The following is a 14,227-nucleotide window of genomic DNA, read 5'->3' on the forward strand; positions in this document are numbered from 1 at the left end:
AGTTAAGTCTGCAATATTATAGAAATATTCTTACATGGAGAGTAAAGGCGCGTTAAAATCGCTATAAAAGTATATAATCGGACATATACAAAAATCATACTCGTCGGCTCTAAAATCCGCAACACTGTATACTGTTTCCGTGGAATATAATGTGGTAAAGAGAGTGACTAACACACAAAAAGCTAATAGATTTATAATAAGTTAGGACAACCTATAATTTTAAATATGTACATTGTAAATTGTGTGTAATAAATCAAATAAATGAATTATCTATCTATTTATAATTTAAGTGGAATTTTGTCTATTTTTATTTTAAGACGGCGTTCATAGTGTTTATTCTGTGTACATCAAATAATTTGGTTATAAAGGTTCTTTATTAGAATTCCGCACTTGTAAGGGTTTCCGTTAAACCCTCGAGTAAAAAGAGCAACAATCACGCCCAGGTACATCAAAGGACTTTTACCGCTTTTAAAATGGCAGAAAGACTTAAGTGAAGTCATTAAAACACCTAGGGAGTGAAATAAATTGTAGGACCCGGCCTGTAAAAAATATATAGAGTACAAATGTGAAGTTCCAGCTCTGTAAAGAAACATTACCATCTATTTATAAAACACGCATAATAAAAATATAAAATATGCAATATTTGGGATGTTTCTCATGAGAGAAAACGCGAAAGAGGCATTGATATGCGACGATACCGTAGTTCTTGCGCTTCATCAACATGTATCAATCTTTTATACATTTTGTATAAGGAATTATTATAACACAGTGCATGATCTGTGTCCCATCCGGGTCCGCTCAATTGTTGTCGTCGATAACTTGATTGTTGCAAGACCCCCATGATAACGGTTTAAAAATGTATAGTGAAGCACTCCCGGGTAGGGCCCGCTGTAATGAGGGGCATCCTTTTATTTGTGTGGTGGAATGGCGTATTTGCATTACGATACTGTTTCGCGAAACGATGTGCGATACACCGCATTAAATAATTAAAAGCTCCGTTTAATATTAAAGATTGGTTCAAGTAAGTTTACAAGAACCCCTAATGAGCATTTGAGAGTGCAGAAATTAATATTTAAACCTACTTCGAAACTTTCCTTTGTGTGCGGATGTCCCTCAGAATCTATTATAACTTAGAAGTATTTAAATTACAATGAAGTTTTAATGTATTAAAATTGTGTGAATTGAGGTCATATGAGATTTGAAATTATGTATTTACTAGCTTTTACTCGCAGGCCAAATTAAGGGCTACTTACAAAAGAAATTAGGTTTTGCGCAAATTCCACGGGATCTTTAGTTTTTACCGAGACAAAACGTAACCTATTTCCTGCTCCTGACTCTTAATTATATAAACATTTCTTTCATAAAGATTGGTTTAATATTACGCATGAAGATAAAACAAACAAACTTAATTTCGTATTTATAAAATAAATTGGGATTGAGATTTTCAGGAAAAACTTATATTCACGCAAACGCAAACTAATATCTGCAATTATAAAGGTGACTAAGGAAATATGACATTCAGTGCACCTAGTACAGCAAATATTATTTGAAATTCGATAAATCTGTCATGTAATTTTATTATATTATTTATTTACATAGGTACATACATACATACATAAAATCACGCCTCTTAATTAGGGTATTACTTGTTCCTTATTTAGGTAGTAAAAAACCAAAACAAATAAGTGTTCGTTAGCCCACGCGCAAATGTAGACTTCCTTTACAGAAAATTGCCTCAATACTTTGAGCTACAGTCCACGGAATATTTTGTTGTTACTTTTGGTAATATTATCATAATTATAAAATGTTAACTTTTGCAAGTATGTCGACTTTAGGAAAACTGTACAATTTTCTTTTCAATATTATTATAACTTGACATTTTCACGAGCTACTTGTTACAGTTACAGGGTGTGACAATTCACTTTGGGATGTTTCGTAAACAAAGTATGAAAAAGCATATACCTATCATACAGATGTCAGATACTTGTACAACGATAACGATACTGAACATAAGAGGATTCGCGGGAGAATAAAATAGATAATTATTTCTAAATGAATGTTTTCGGGTGAAAGTAGCGCACTGATCTGATAAATCGAATATGTTTATAACATGTGGATTTTGTGGGTTCAAGTCCCAAATAATGGACTGGCTCCCCACAATGGAGCTTCCACACGTAAAAAATTAAGGTGCACTAATAGAATGAAGGCTTGTGTCTCTTTATAAACGTTTACGTTTTTAGTGTCATTTTTATTTATAAACGTCTTCTTAAAATTTTTATGTCGGTCAATTTTTTATTTTGTTTGCATTGTTATTAAATTAATTAGATACAAATAAGGATAGTCAATATGACAGCGTGAAAAAATCAAAAGCAACACAGTTTTAAAAATAACAATTAAGCACAATGTGACAAGTACATTCCAGAGGGTAGGGTGAGATAACAGATTCAGAGGCATGCAACATTAAAGGTTAACCGGTTGGTTCCCAGCGGGCCTCTTGGCTGCCTCCCAAGGTCACTCCACATTATTCAGTGGCTATCTGCATAAGTATGTCCAGGTATATCTGAAAACGTAGACCAATGAATTTATGAATATATGTTAACAAGATATATACTTGGTTAGTTTCCGTTCCCGTGGGAATATCGGGAATCTCTTTGTGCAGTAATGGACCAAATATTATGGAACCTGTCTGCAATAACAATTTCAAATCTCTAGAGTCAATTGTTATTTCAGCCGGTTTATAAATTAAGATGATATACATATTTTGTTTAAATTTAACATAATATTCATTCGGCATAGAGATAGGAAAAACAATACGCTGATTTTTTGCTCTTTACCTTATATTTTTAATCCCCTTCCAATCGCTAATTCTTCGTAGTGGCTAAGGCTACTTACACAAACCTGTTTTTACCAGCGGTTTCACTTACGTAGTGCGATAAATAGCAAGCGATGTAAATAGAATTAATTAAGTATGTTATAAAGCCGCAAAAGGGTAATCGCTGAATTCCATTTTTTTTTTTGGAATTTAAGGAAATCCTCTGTTGTATCGCAAAAACTTATAATATTTCCTATACTATACGTTGTGTGCAACTCATCTCGTTAGGTGTTTTGTTACTAGATTATGCTCGCGGTTTATGTTTAAAGAAACAATACATTATTGACCGTTCCCGTGGAAATTTCAAATTACTCTCAAATTACCTTGTATTTTGCAGCAGTTGAATTGATTCCGCATTAAATCCAAAGTTCGCCAAAATTTTCCGGTACCGCTTTTGCTAGTTCTGCTATTCTCTCTGGAAAGTAACCATTGTAATAAATTAACATCGTGATATATTTGTCTTAATGACAGAAATTCGTAATAATACCTATTTATGTTAAATATAAAATTTTAAGTTATATATAGCCAATAGCGTTTTGTTGTAGTACACTAGTACACTATGGTTTGTTTTATTTTCTAGAGCACTATGTTTCAATTTGAAATTAAAAGTAACGTTATGTATTTTGTTCTACAGTTATTCTTCAATTATTATCAAATATAACGACGAGAAAATCAAACGTATCTAACCAGATCTACCTAATGGCGGCCATATTGTTTTTTTAAAGAAACATATAATTCAGAATTAAGGGTGTCTATTTAATTAGGCTGAGTAATCAATTGGGGACAGATTATACCTAATAAATAACCCGAGTGCCGTTCGCGGAAGAAATTAAATTCCCAATTCTAGTAATTAGAAACTTCGCTGACGACCGATGTTAATCCGGGCCCTTCCAACTTCGCTAAATTGTTTTCTGTGCTGCCGGTTTTCAAGGCTCTTCTTGTATAACGAACTACACGCAAAAATATATGCATAATTAAATGATTACATCCAGGCAAACCGCCGTTGTTAGATAGGCATCTTAGCGTTATGATGAAATGGGAAAAAGATGACGCTTTATTTCTTAGTATTTCTTATAAATAAAAAGGTGTCTGTGAAAATTTACGTTAGGGTAATAATAAGGCCATATTTAACTTATTTACTTAATGATGGATTTTGTTTAATTATTTATCATACTATGTATATAGTATGTATATGAATGATTCTACTCGTAAAACATGATTGAAACTGTGAGGCAAATGTAAGGCATTCTTAATTACACCTTGAGTTTTGAAACAAATAGCTATAGTGTGCACTGGAATACAATATTCGGCTATTCAATAGCTATATAAAATATATTCATAAGTTAACTTAATGTATGTATGTTTTTATTACGTGGCATTAAAACATTTTAATTCCGTACACATCTGAGTTCATTTATTATTTCAATGTTTTAAATACTATTATGGGACCAAAATCCTTACAAAGCTTCTGAGCAGTATTAATACTCAGTGAATAGAGTTCGCTACTAGTAGTTTTAAAAGCTTCACTACAACATTTGGCAATATTTGGTGTAACCTGACAGAATTGTTACAGTGTTAACAAACAACATTGTAACTGTCGCCGAATGTATGTCCCAGTTGTAGTACTTAGCAGATTGGGAGGAAAATATGTGGAAATTGTACATTCAACATACATTACGTCTATTTCTCAGACTTCCGGAGGGTTAAACAGAAAATACATATACATGTTTTCAGTTTCCAGGATCCCTGCATCCCTATTAAGATCGGTAAGATATTGCCGATAATATTGGCTCTCTCTTTACCTGTACTCTATGGGATAGAGACGTGATTAAGAGTTACGGACATGAAATAAAAAGAAAATAAAGAATCTGGTAAACAGAATTTTTATTGTCAATGATTTACCTCCATTCCAATTTTTTGTTTTAGTTATTTTAGTGACTGATTGATCCATGATGCATTTTCGTTCTGCGAATATTCTCCTTACACATTATGCTTCGAAGACCGCTATCATTCTGGATCTACTCTGTAATTCAGATAATATAAATTTAAATATCATGTTTGAAAATATACAAAAAATATATTAAGGCAAAAATTCTGCTTGTTTGGACTTTTTATGATATTATTCAAACATCAACCCATGTAACTTAAAATTTAACTAAAAGCACTACTTTTGTATGTATTTTTTTACAACATTCGCATATTATTTTTTTATATTTTCATTTATATTTACATTTTTTGTTTCTCTCTACTAAACGGGAGACTGTTACCCGGAAAATACGGCTGACCTTTCGTACTGATGGTTGTTCTGGCGTTTCAGACTTCTTTACTCATAGCATCTTGGAAATAGCCCACTCGAATGACTTCGTAATTTTTGCCTGCCTCCGGCAATAAGACTATCCTGAAAATGTTACAATTAAATACATATAGAATTTTGTTTTAAGGGATAACGATAAAATACTTTAAATAGGATTTGAATTTAACCTCTAGCCTACGTTTATCTATTTCGTTATAAAATATATTTTAAATAACGTTTTATCGTAGACAAGTCTCGCCCTTACTTTGGGGTTAGCTAGAGTGGTTAGTCCGCATATATAAAAGTAGCACTAAGTTTTGTGTAAAACGTGGATAAACAACTTGAACCGTCGATCGCAACATAGCCTCGGAACGTGACCCGCGGAGGGCCAAATGGACTAGTTGTCCAACCCGGCTATCCTTTCCTTCTTACTGTTAATGCAGCCTAAACAGCACTTCCAATACCGTTAAGTATATTTATCTTTCGGTACAAGGTTTTGCTACCACTCAGAACATATAGCTGAATATAATAAAAGCATTGGAATTTGAAGGCTAAAAATGTCGAAAACGTTATGATTGCGACAATTTGTTAGTAATTAACTGAGCTAGGGATATTGGTCTACCAATTAACTGACGAGAAAAAATATTTTTTTGCAATGCTATAACTTTAGAACTGTTGATTTGATTTTAGTGAAATTTAAGTCTGTAGGATCGGTTTATATATTTTTGAGTACATAGGGCATCATAATGGGTAAGGTAGTTTTTGAGATAATCACAATTTCGTAAAAAAATAATGTATTCGCGAGGTCTTAAGTTTGCGGCGAATGACTAGTAAATTTTTTATTTCTTACCGTACGTCCTACTCTGTTTACAGAAATATTCTGTTACTGAATCGGAATATCGAGAATCTGCATCGCGCAGCAACATTCCGAGGAATCTTTATTACAAACGTCCGCCTTCCAGAAGCTTCCGCCAGTAACTGTCAAACAAAACCGGAATTGAAATACATATCTACCTGTATTAATATAAGTGCTAATAGTGATAATATTAAACACATAGTGACATTGACAAAAAGTGAATAATTTAAAGGTAATGATCAAAGTGCGGTGACTACAGTAGGCCAAGTATGAGATGCGGAAGGAGAATGAGATAGAAATTGAACATGTTGGTAGTGTTGTGAGATAATATACGATGCTGAGTCGCTGGAAGAGCAAAGACAAGTCGGAAAAGTCCGGCAAGTCTTCCAGTTCTAGTGGAAAGAAAAAACGAAAAGGAAGAGATAATGGTAAGTGACGTAACCACGCATCAGACCTTAGTCAAAATTTTTTTTACATCACCCTCTCTTTAATTAAACTTTTTTCGAACTAAAAAGTTTACTAATTAAAGATTTGGCACTGTTTTGGGATAAAATTTAATTTTAACAAACAATATTAATTTGATTTATTCAATACTTACATACTTATGTATTTCTTATTGTTTGGTCTAATTGAATTATCTTCAAGTACGTTTAGGTTTGATCACAAAGCATTCCATGAATATTACTAGTAATAACTGTTTTGATGTTGTGGTGGCTTTTGTCATGATGGATACGTATGCATTTCCCTTGTTTCAAGTTACGGCTTCGTGTTGCGATGCTTCACTGATTGCCCTTTTGAATATAGGATAAGCCGAGTTTCAAGGAAACGGTGTAACCACTCTATTGTTGAAATTGCTGCCAATTTGTGAGAGGTAACCCTCGTATGTGGTGGCAATTAGTTTATGTAATTATAACGATTTTGACCAACACCCGTTCAACCCCCCACCGCCAAATATGCTTCGGAGGCTTTCTGAAATTTCTCATATCACTTTGTCAGAACTTCTTTACCATTTTGAAATATTTTCCGTGAATCAGTTGACCCGAAAGGCGGAATTAATATATCCTTTTTGCAAACCTTTATACAGCTTCGGCTGCCCGGGTTCTGTCTGAAATGAAATATTGCAAGGTTATTTAATATATTTTTTATGTATAAGTGTATGTTTATTTTAAAGGTTTCCTATTTTCTGCTTTACGTAACTTGAGAGAAAAACCGGACCTGACATCCCTTTTATTTTCTTGCGGTTTAGAAAAAATATACATACAAATAATCACGTCAATATCCCTTGCCTGCCATGGTATTTGGAGCCAACAGTCTTGAGGGGAATATAAGGCAGCGTTAAGCTGTATGGCTTGTATGATGGAATTGCGATTCAAATAGTGACAGGTTGCTAGCCCATCGCCTACAAGAAGAACCCCAAGCTAATAGAAATCATACACCACGCAAAGTTTGCAGCTTTCCTATATTTTTTCTTGTTTCATCCACTTTCATCGATCTTTTCATGTAAGATCGGCAGTTTAGGTTTACTCGTGATACATAATTTAGGTTTTAGTTATAAGATTTATAGTTTTTTATATACGTGCTCTTTCGTGTCTAGATTAGGTTTTGATTGCATGAATTAAAATATTTAATTTGTTTCAGAAGAAGACTGGCACGGAGACGGCTCTCGGATCGATGGTGAGTGTGGTTAAACTTAATATGATTGTAGCATTGGAGGAATTGTGTATTGTGTATACTGTATGATATATTCACTGACATCCTGTTGTATTTCGTTGCCGTGAAACTTACTGGAAATATTTTATCAGTTTGCCCTTTATGAGAAGCTACTTGCCAAATTTTTCAGACCCAGTGGTTTGGATTGTGCGTTGATTTAATTACAAGTCAGTCAATCAACTTATTTTTTAAAGATTAAATTATAGTTTCAGCCTCCGCAGCATGGTACGTGCGACGCCGTTTTTATCGCGCATAAAGGTATCTTTCTCTTTCTTTTTAATATGACGTGTATTAGGGTAGCGATAGCGTTTCGCGCGATAAAAACGGCCTCGCGCGTACCATGCTTCGGGGGCAGCAGAGACAACGTGTATATTTTAAGAATGTCGAACAGTTCATCAAAATTTTTCAGAAAAGATCAAGTAACCGACCGCAAAAAATTGACATCTTTTACAATATTTTAAATATCAATAAGCGGAACCTCGAATTTAGCCTTGGATCTTTCCTCTTGGTTCGTTTTATTTTTCAAATGTATTTTGGCTAGTATTAATTTTCACAAGAAGATAAAATTCCCATTTGACTGTAATAACATATTGATGACGAGACCATGAACAAGCTTACATTTTTAATGAAGAGTGAAATATTCGTATTTATTTCAATATTTTCTATTTATCCCGATTAAATTGGTAGTCATGCTTTCGTAATTACAAAGTTTTAATTTCTTTTATTTACTTTTCATTCAATATTTTCATGAATTTGTATCAATTCCATTTAATTCATAAGCAATAGAACTACATTATTCATATATGCTGGTTGTATTAGAAGTTTAAGTAGAAAATATTTAAGTATACTTACCACAAAATAGTTAGGTAGAAATTCAGAAAATTATGCGAATTATGTATGAAGCTCTGGCGAGTTGATACTTATTTTGAATATTTTAAGTAATATAATATTTCATCAAAATTTTCTCTTTATAACGTGCTGGTTGCGTTTTGCTTTGTACCCTGAAGCCTATGGTTCGAGTCAATAGGTACATAAAATATGTTGCGAAATGATTTAGCGAAGTTCTTTATTTAACTACCTATATAACAAACATCATGATTTTGGATTGTTCCATTAATTCACACATATTTTTTATTTTATGAATATGTAAGCCATATACTGAGAAGTCTGGGTTCAATTGCATTGAACCTTGACTTTTACAATAGTCTTTGTTACATACTCTGCCTATCTTAATTAATGGCTACTTTCTCTAGTTCCGTTTAAGTAATTTTATCTATATATTGTATATATAGTGTGTGCGCCGTGTGGTTCCCGGCACTAATAGAAAAAAGAATAGGACCACTCCATCTCGATGGCGATGGGCTAGCAACTATTTGAATCTCAATTCTATCTTGAAGCCAAATAGCTGAGAGTGGCCTATAAGCATTTTCAAGACTGTTTGGCTCTGTCTATCCCGCAAGGGATATAGTCGTGATTATATGTATGTATGTATACATATATATATCAACACGCTATATGTATGTATGTATACATATATATATCAACACGCTTCGATAATCTTCACGGAATGGTGGTTAAATTGTACTCGTACTCTACTGGCACCCGCTAGGCAATTTCACAGGCAAAGCCTATTGTTTAATTGAACTTAGTAATTGTCTGTCACTGCCACACGGCTAAAGTTACATTTCATTCATTTGTTTTTTTTTATGTTTGCGTCCGTTCAAAGAGGCTTGTTATTACATCGCATCGTGCATTTGACGGTTACATGATGCACGCGGAACCGCATTTTCCTACGCTATTACAGAGGATCAAAGGGACGCAAAACTAAATTGTCCTTCTATTTAAGGGCGAATTATTAAATCGGTCGATGGCAAGCTGATTTTTAATTAACTGTATACACTCATTTAATTTTACGAGTATCGAATTGACCTTGTCGATAATTTAGTAGTTCTAGTAAGGTTAACAAAGCTTTAATTGATAATTGATTAAATGTATGTATGTGTCTTATCAAAGGGCCACATTGTAACGGAGCGTGCGTTAGACACTGACGGGATTGCACTTTTTTCCGGATCACGGCATACCAAGCACTCTATCTTCTTCTTTCTAGCCATAGTTATATTCTTACCATTTTGGAGAGAAACCCGGGGTAAGCCCTTTATCACGGATCCTGGATTGGGTGCGTCAGTGCGTCACACGAAGCGACTCTCATCTGGCACACACTCCTATTTCCTCATGATATTTTCCCTCACAGTAAGAGCATCGGTTATTCTAATGAACATAACTTTGAAAATACTCATTGGTTCATTTTCGAGATGGGATTCGAACCGGTGTCTTAATGTGTAACACGCGTTTTATCCCAGCACCGACGCTCCTTTTAGCGGGATTAACAAAGCGTTATCTTACTAATCGAATTTGTATCGCGTTTTGGATTTTTTTCCAATCGTGTCTGATCAAAGGGGCCATATTGCATTGCAGCGTGCGTTTGGCACTGACAGGATTGCACTTAATTTCCGGATCACGGCATACCAAGCACTCTCTCTCGACAAGTTACAAAAACTCAAAGAAATTTCATTTATATTTATTTTGATTTTTAGTTTATAGTTCCTCTTTTATTACGTTGTTATTTTATTAAGTGAATAAATAAAAAATAAAGAGTTTTCTGCGTACGTGTAATGCTAAGAATCAGACCGAAAGAAACTTAGATCAGGTCACTTAAACTGTTATTAGATTATAAATTAGATTGAAAAGGAAAGTAGTAAAGCGGAACCAAAGCCTCGAAGTATGGCGGAGGGTGCAACTGGGAACACGGAAAGATTAAATTTATTTGTTATTATTTATCTTAAAATAATAGTTCTACTTTCAACCTCAACTATGATAATAATGATTCCAATGATATTTATTCCTAACCCAACCACCACCTTACATAGTATTTTTTAAATAATTCCTATAAAGCATTGTCAAGACTGAAAACAACATCTGTGATATCAATTTAAATTGACTGCTTAGTCTCCACTAACGAAAACTCACCCGATGAGAGGTACAAAGAACAAAATATCAGCTGTCCGTCTCGGAATCTTAGTATTATAGGAATTAAATTAGCTGAAAGAAAAAGAGAGAGGAAACTTACTCGTTTTTTATAGGTCAGTACTTTCAGGTCGCAAATTTAGCATTTTCAACTAATTTATCAATATAAACATTTATATAACATTTTTGAGGACCTGAATAAATTAATAAAACAGGTATAACATCTATACCAATGTGTACGGATATAGTATAACTAATCGTTTAAGGGAATTCAAAAATTACTGATATATTTTTACCAGATCATAATGTATGGATATAAATATAAAATATTCATATTTTGTATCCATACATGCTTATGCAAATATTTTTTGTTCATCAAACTTAAGTGATTGAAATCATTCCTTATGACCATCACAGGATGGGATAAATTGTTTTTTTTTTTTTTTAACCATACGGAACCTTTTACCTAGCTCTTTATTTTAACAAGATTGTAGCGATGTTTGTTATAAAAACTTACCTTAAAATGTTAAAGTGGATGCCTCTACTGCATTATTATATTTTAAACACTTCAACTCTTATTAAATAGGCCGTATTTCTTTGTTTTGAGAAAGTTTTATCATGATGTCCGCGAACGGGTCTGCATTTCCCTGACGCATTTTTGACACTGTTAGCGCATGGGCCTGGGATCTGTTGGCGCCAAACGTCAATACACTTTCACTTTCCATTGAAAATATTATGCAAGTGCATAAGGATAAACATCATCAAAACAAAATTATGTGCTCATTCCAAAATCGTCTGTGCATGATATTGGCTAATAATAGTTCAAAACATCGTGGACGAGTTCAGTTTGAACTTCCCACGACTGCACCGGCGCACGTGAGTTATATTTAGTGAACGTACGAACAACTCGGCCGTCACAGCGAGACTAACGTTACCTCTTTAATGTCGTCCTATAATTTAAAAACAAATTTTAAATAACAATTCCTTTTGTTTAAGTGCTAGTTTTTAATAAAGAGTTCGTGCATCTTCACCTGACCTATCGATGTAAGTACACTGTAACATTAACTTAAGAACCTTGTGCATAAAGTTGAATGCCGTTGCATAAGGTGCTGGCGGTTATTACATTTTGGAATTATATTTTTAAGGTCCTGCGTTATCCAAAATATATCTTCTTCCCTCTAACATATAACATTGGGATGAAACAAAATATGCTTTAAACATACATTTAAGATATATATGACGTTTTATTCCTATAGTTAAATCTAGGTGAGATTTGTTTACACTATCAGTCAGTAGACGCGCGAGCTCCGGGCACTACCGCTGGGCAGTCGAAAACTATACCGAGTTTTCGAAAAATTTCTGATCTCAACTTTATATCATACTCATCTTATTTTTATTTTGCCATCATGTCAAAATTTATGAAATGTTTATTATTTTGTGCCAAGTGCACTGTAAGTATTGTTTTCTCATAGTTTATTTATTTTATCATTAGTTCAGATAATTGTTAGTTTTTTTGTGCAGTGTTGCTTGGAATCCCCTGAACCACCACGCCGCGTCCCGGCCGTACTTCCGCGCTTGCCACTACGTGATTGCGACTATAATGTTGCAAATTATTACAATAAGCAGTTACATTCGGGTCAATGTGCTATCCATTCTAAACCGCCGCGTGAATTTATTGGCCCGTCAAATGTCGAACATCTTGCAAATCATTTTTATGGTGAGTTAGTTACCTACATGGATGTTAAGATAAATATGCGAAAAGAAAATGTATCACCTGATTATCACGAACTTTTTCTGATTGGCCTAGGTCTTCGACGTTTATCTTAAAGTGCTTAAGTTATTGTTTCAAGCTATTTTAATTCATTTTTGTATTTATATTTGCCGTTACAAAAGATTATTTGTTCATGCAATATGTCTTTATCTGCTCCGCAAAAGTTCCTTCAAAATCCGCGGTTCTGGAGATTAATTACGAAGCAATAGTAAAAAGTATATTTAATCCTCGAAAAATTGGTCTACAATTGCGGCCCAATACCCAATTGCCACGCAGGTCATGCCCTCCCGGTACCTAATCGCAAAACTCACCTATTAGGTACAATGCGCATAGATCTTAACTTACGTGCCGAACTGTAAATTAAACTACTTACATAAAATTAAATACATTAAACTCGGTTTGACCGTTTCATCCCACATCACTGCTTACATACAAAAATTATTTATTACTTATGTTTAAGAATATGTTCGATGCTTACATTTCTATAATCAAACATTTAATTAATTTTCATTTCGTGAAATCGTCATGTTTTTAACAGGCAGAGCGTTGTTGATTATTTGTGTATCAAATGTATCATTTCAACCAGGAATTTGACTTTATATTGTTTACATATCAGGAGTACATTATATTTCCATCGATATTATCCCATACTAGCCAAAAAAATTAGCCTTGACATACAAACGGACATATCGAGTCTGTAATGGTTCCGCTTTTGCCATGTGACTACGGAACCCTAAATAGTCTAAATTAGTAGTAAAACTTAAATTACAAGTACAATAAGTGATAGTTTATATATATCAATTATAATATATATGTATATATATATATCAATTCTATTAAATATTGGAAGTAGGATTATGTTTTGTTTACTTGATCAAGGTTCCATATGGGGTTATACAGCTCTTCAGCTGTGCTGCAGTTTAGTAAACAAACACCTGTTGCTAAAACTTTCACTTTTTAATGCAGTTAAATAATCCCACCGCTTATCTCATTGTTTCAAGCTATATATATATAACTTGGCATTTTAATCTAATGGCCTGGAATTAATGATATTTCTATGGATTTTGAAAGTCGGGTTGAGCACCGCTCCGCTATTAATTATTTTTAAGTAATGAATATATTTTTTACTGTTCTTTTAAAGTTTATATTCGTGGGAATACCATGATTTGTATTAAATTTAATCGGAAACGCAGCTGGACCATACTAGACCATATTAGTATGGATGCCATGTAGTTGTCGGCACTTTAGAATAGGACTCTCTCTTTACCATGGATGTCGTAAAAAGTGACTAAGGTATAAGCTAATAATCTAGGGAATCTTTTAGGCGATGGGCTAGCAACCTGTCACTATTTGAATCACAATTTTATCATTAAGCTATATAGTTGAGCTTTAGTATTTGCGACTTGGCTCTGTCTACCCTGAGAGTGATAAAATCGTAGTATGTATGTATGGGTTACGATTAGAAGTGTTAAGTGTGAATAAATGGATGCGCAACGACATATGTACGACTCACTTTTCAATACCAAATTAGCGAAAAGGAGTCGGACGATATCTTTTTTTCCGTGCTAATTGCTGAGTGTGTTAGTTTACATACCATTTTTTGTCATACCATGATTTCTAAGAAAATTCGATCGAAATTCACCTCTCATCACTTTACCGTCGGGAGCTGGAAGCTAGAAAGGCGAATGTTATAGAAATATG

At 33.8% G+C, this 14,227-nt stretch overlaps 1 protein-coding gene across 12 annotated transcripts in view; it reads left to right on the plus strand.

The window, feature by feature from the left end:
• Window positions 1-14,227, plus strand: part of LOC106133912 (coiled-coil domain-containing protein AGAP005037) — a 144,118-nt gene that overhangs the window by 45,214 nt on the left and 84,677 nt on the right. For 8 of the 12 annotated variants that reach the window (XR_001228582.2, XR_001228583.2, XM_060953570.1 and 5 more), the window contains exon 3: window positions 7,660-7,695. The exons of 1 other annotated variant lie outside the window; for it this stretch is intronic. Coding sequence is in view for 8 of the 11 variants with exons in the window: in XM_060953570.1 (XP_060809553.1) it covers window positions 7,660-7,695 (36 nt within the window). In the remaining 3 variants the exon portion in view is untranslated. Of the gene's footprint in view, window positions 1-6,071; window positions 6,450-7,659; window positions 7,696-11,780; window positions 11,800-14,227 lie in introns of those variants that run through there. 3 more of the 12 variants (XM_060953577.1, XM_060953571.1, XM_060953579.1) reach the window with 3 other exon arrangements.

The sequence above is a fragment of the Amyelois transitella genome, chromosome Z, assembly GCF_032362555.1.
Source record: "Amyelois transitella isolate CPQ chromosome Z, ilAmyTran1.1, whole genome shotgun sequence".
Lineage (NCBI taxonomy): Eukaryota > Metazoa > Arthropoda > Insecta > Lepidoptera > Pyralidae > Amyelois > Amyelois transitella.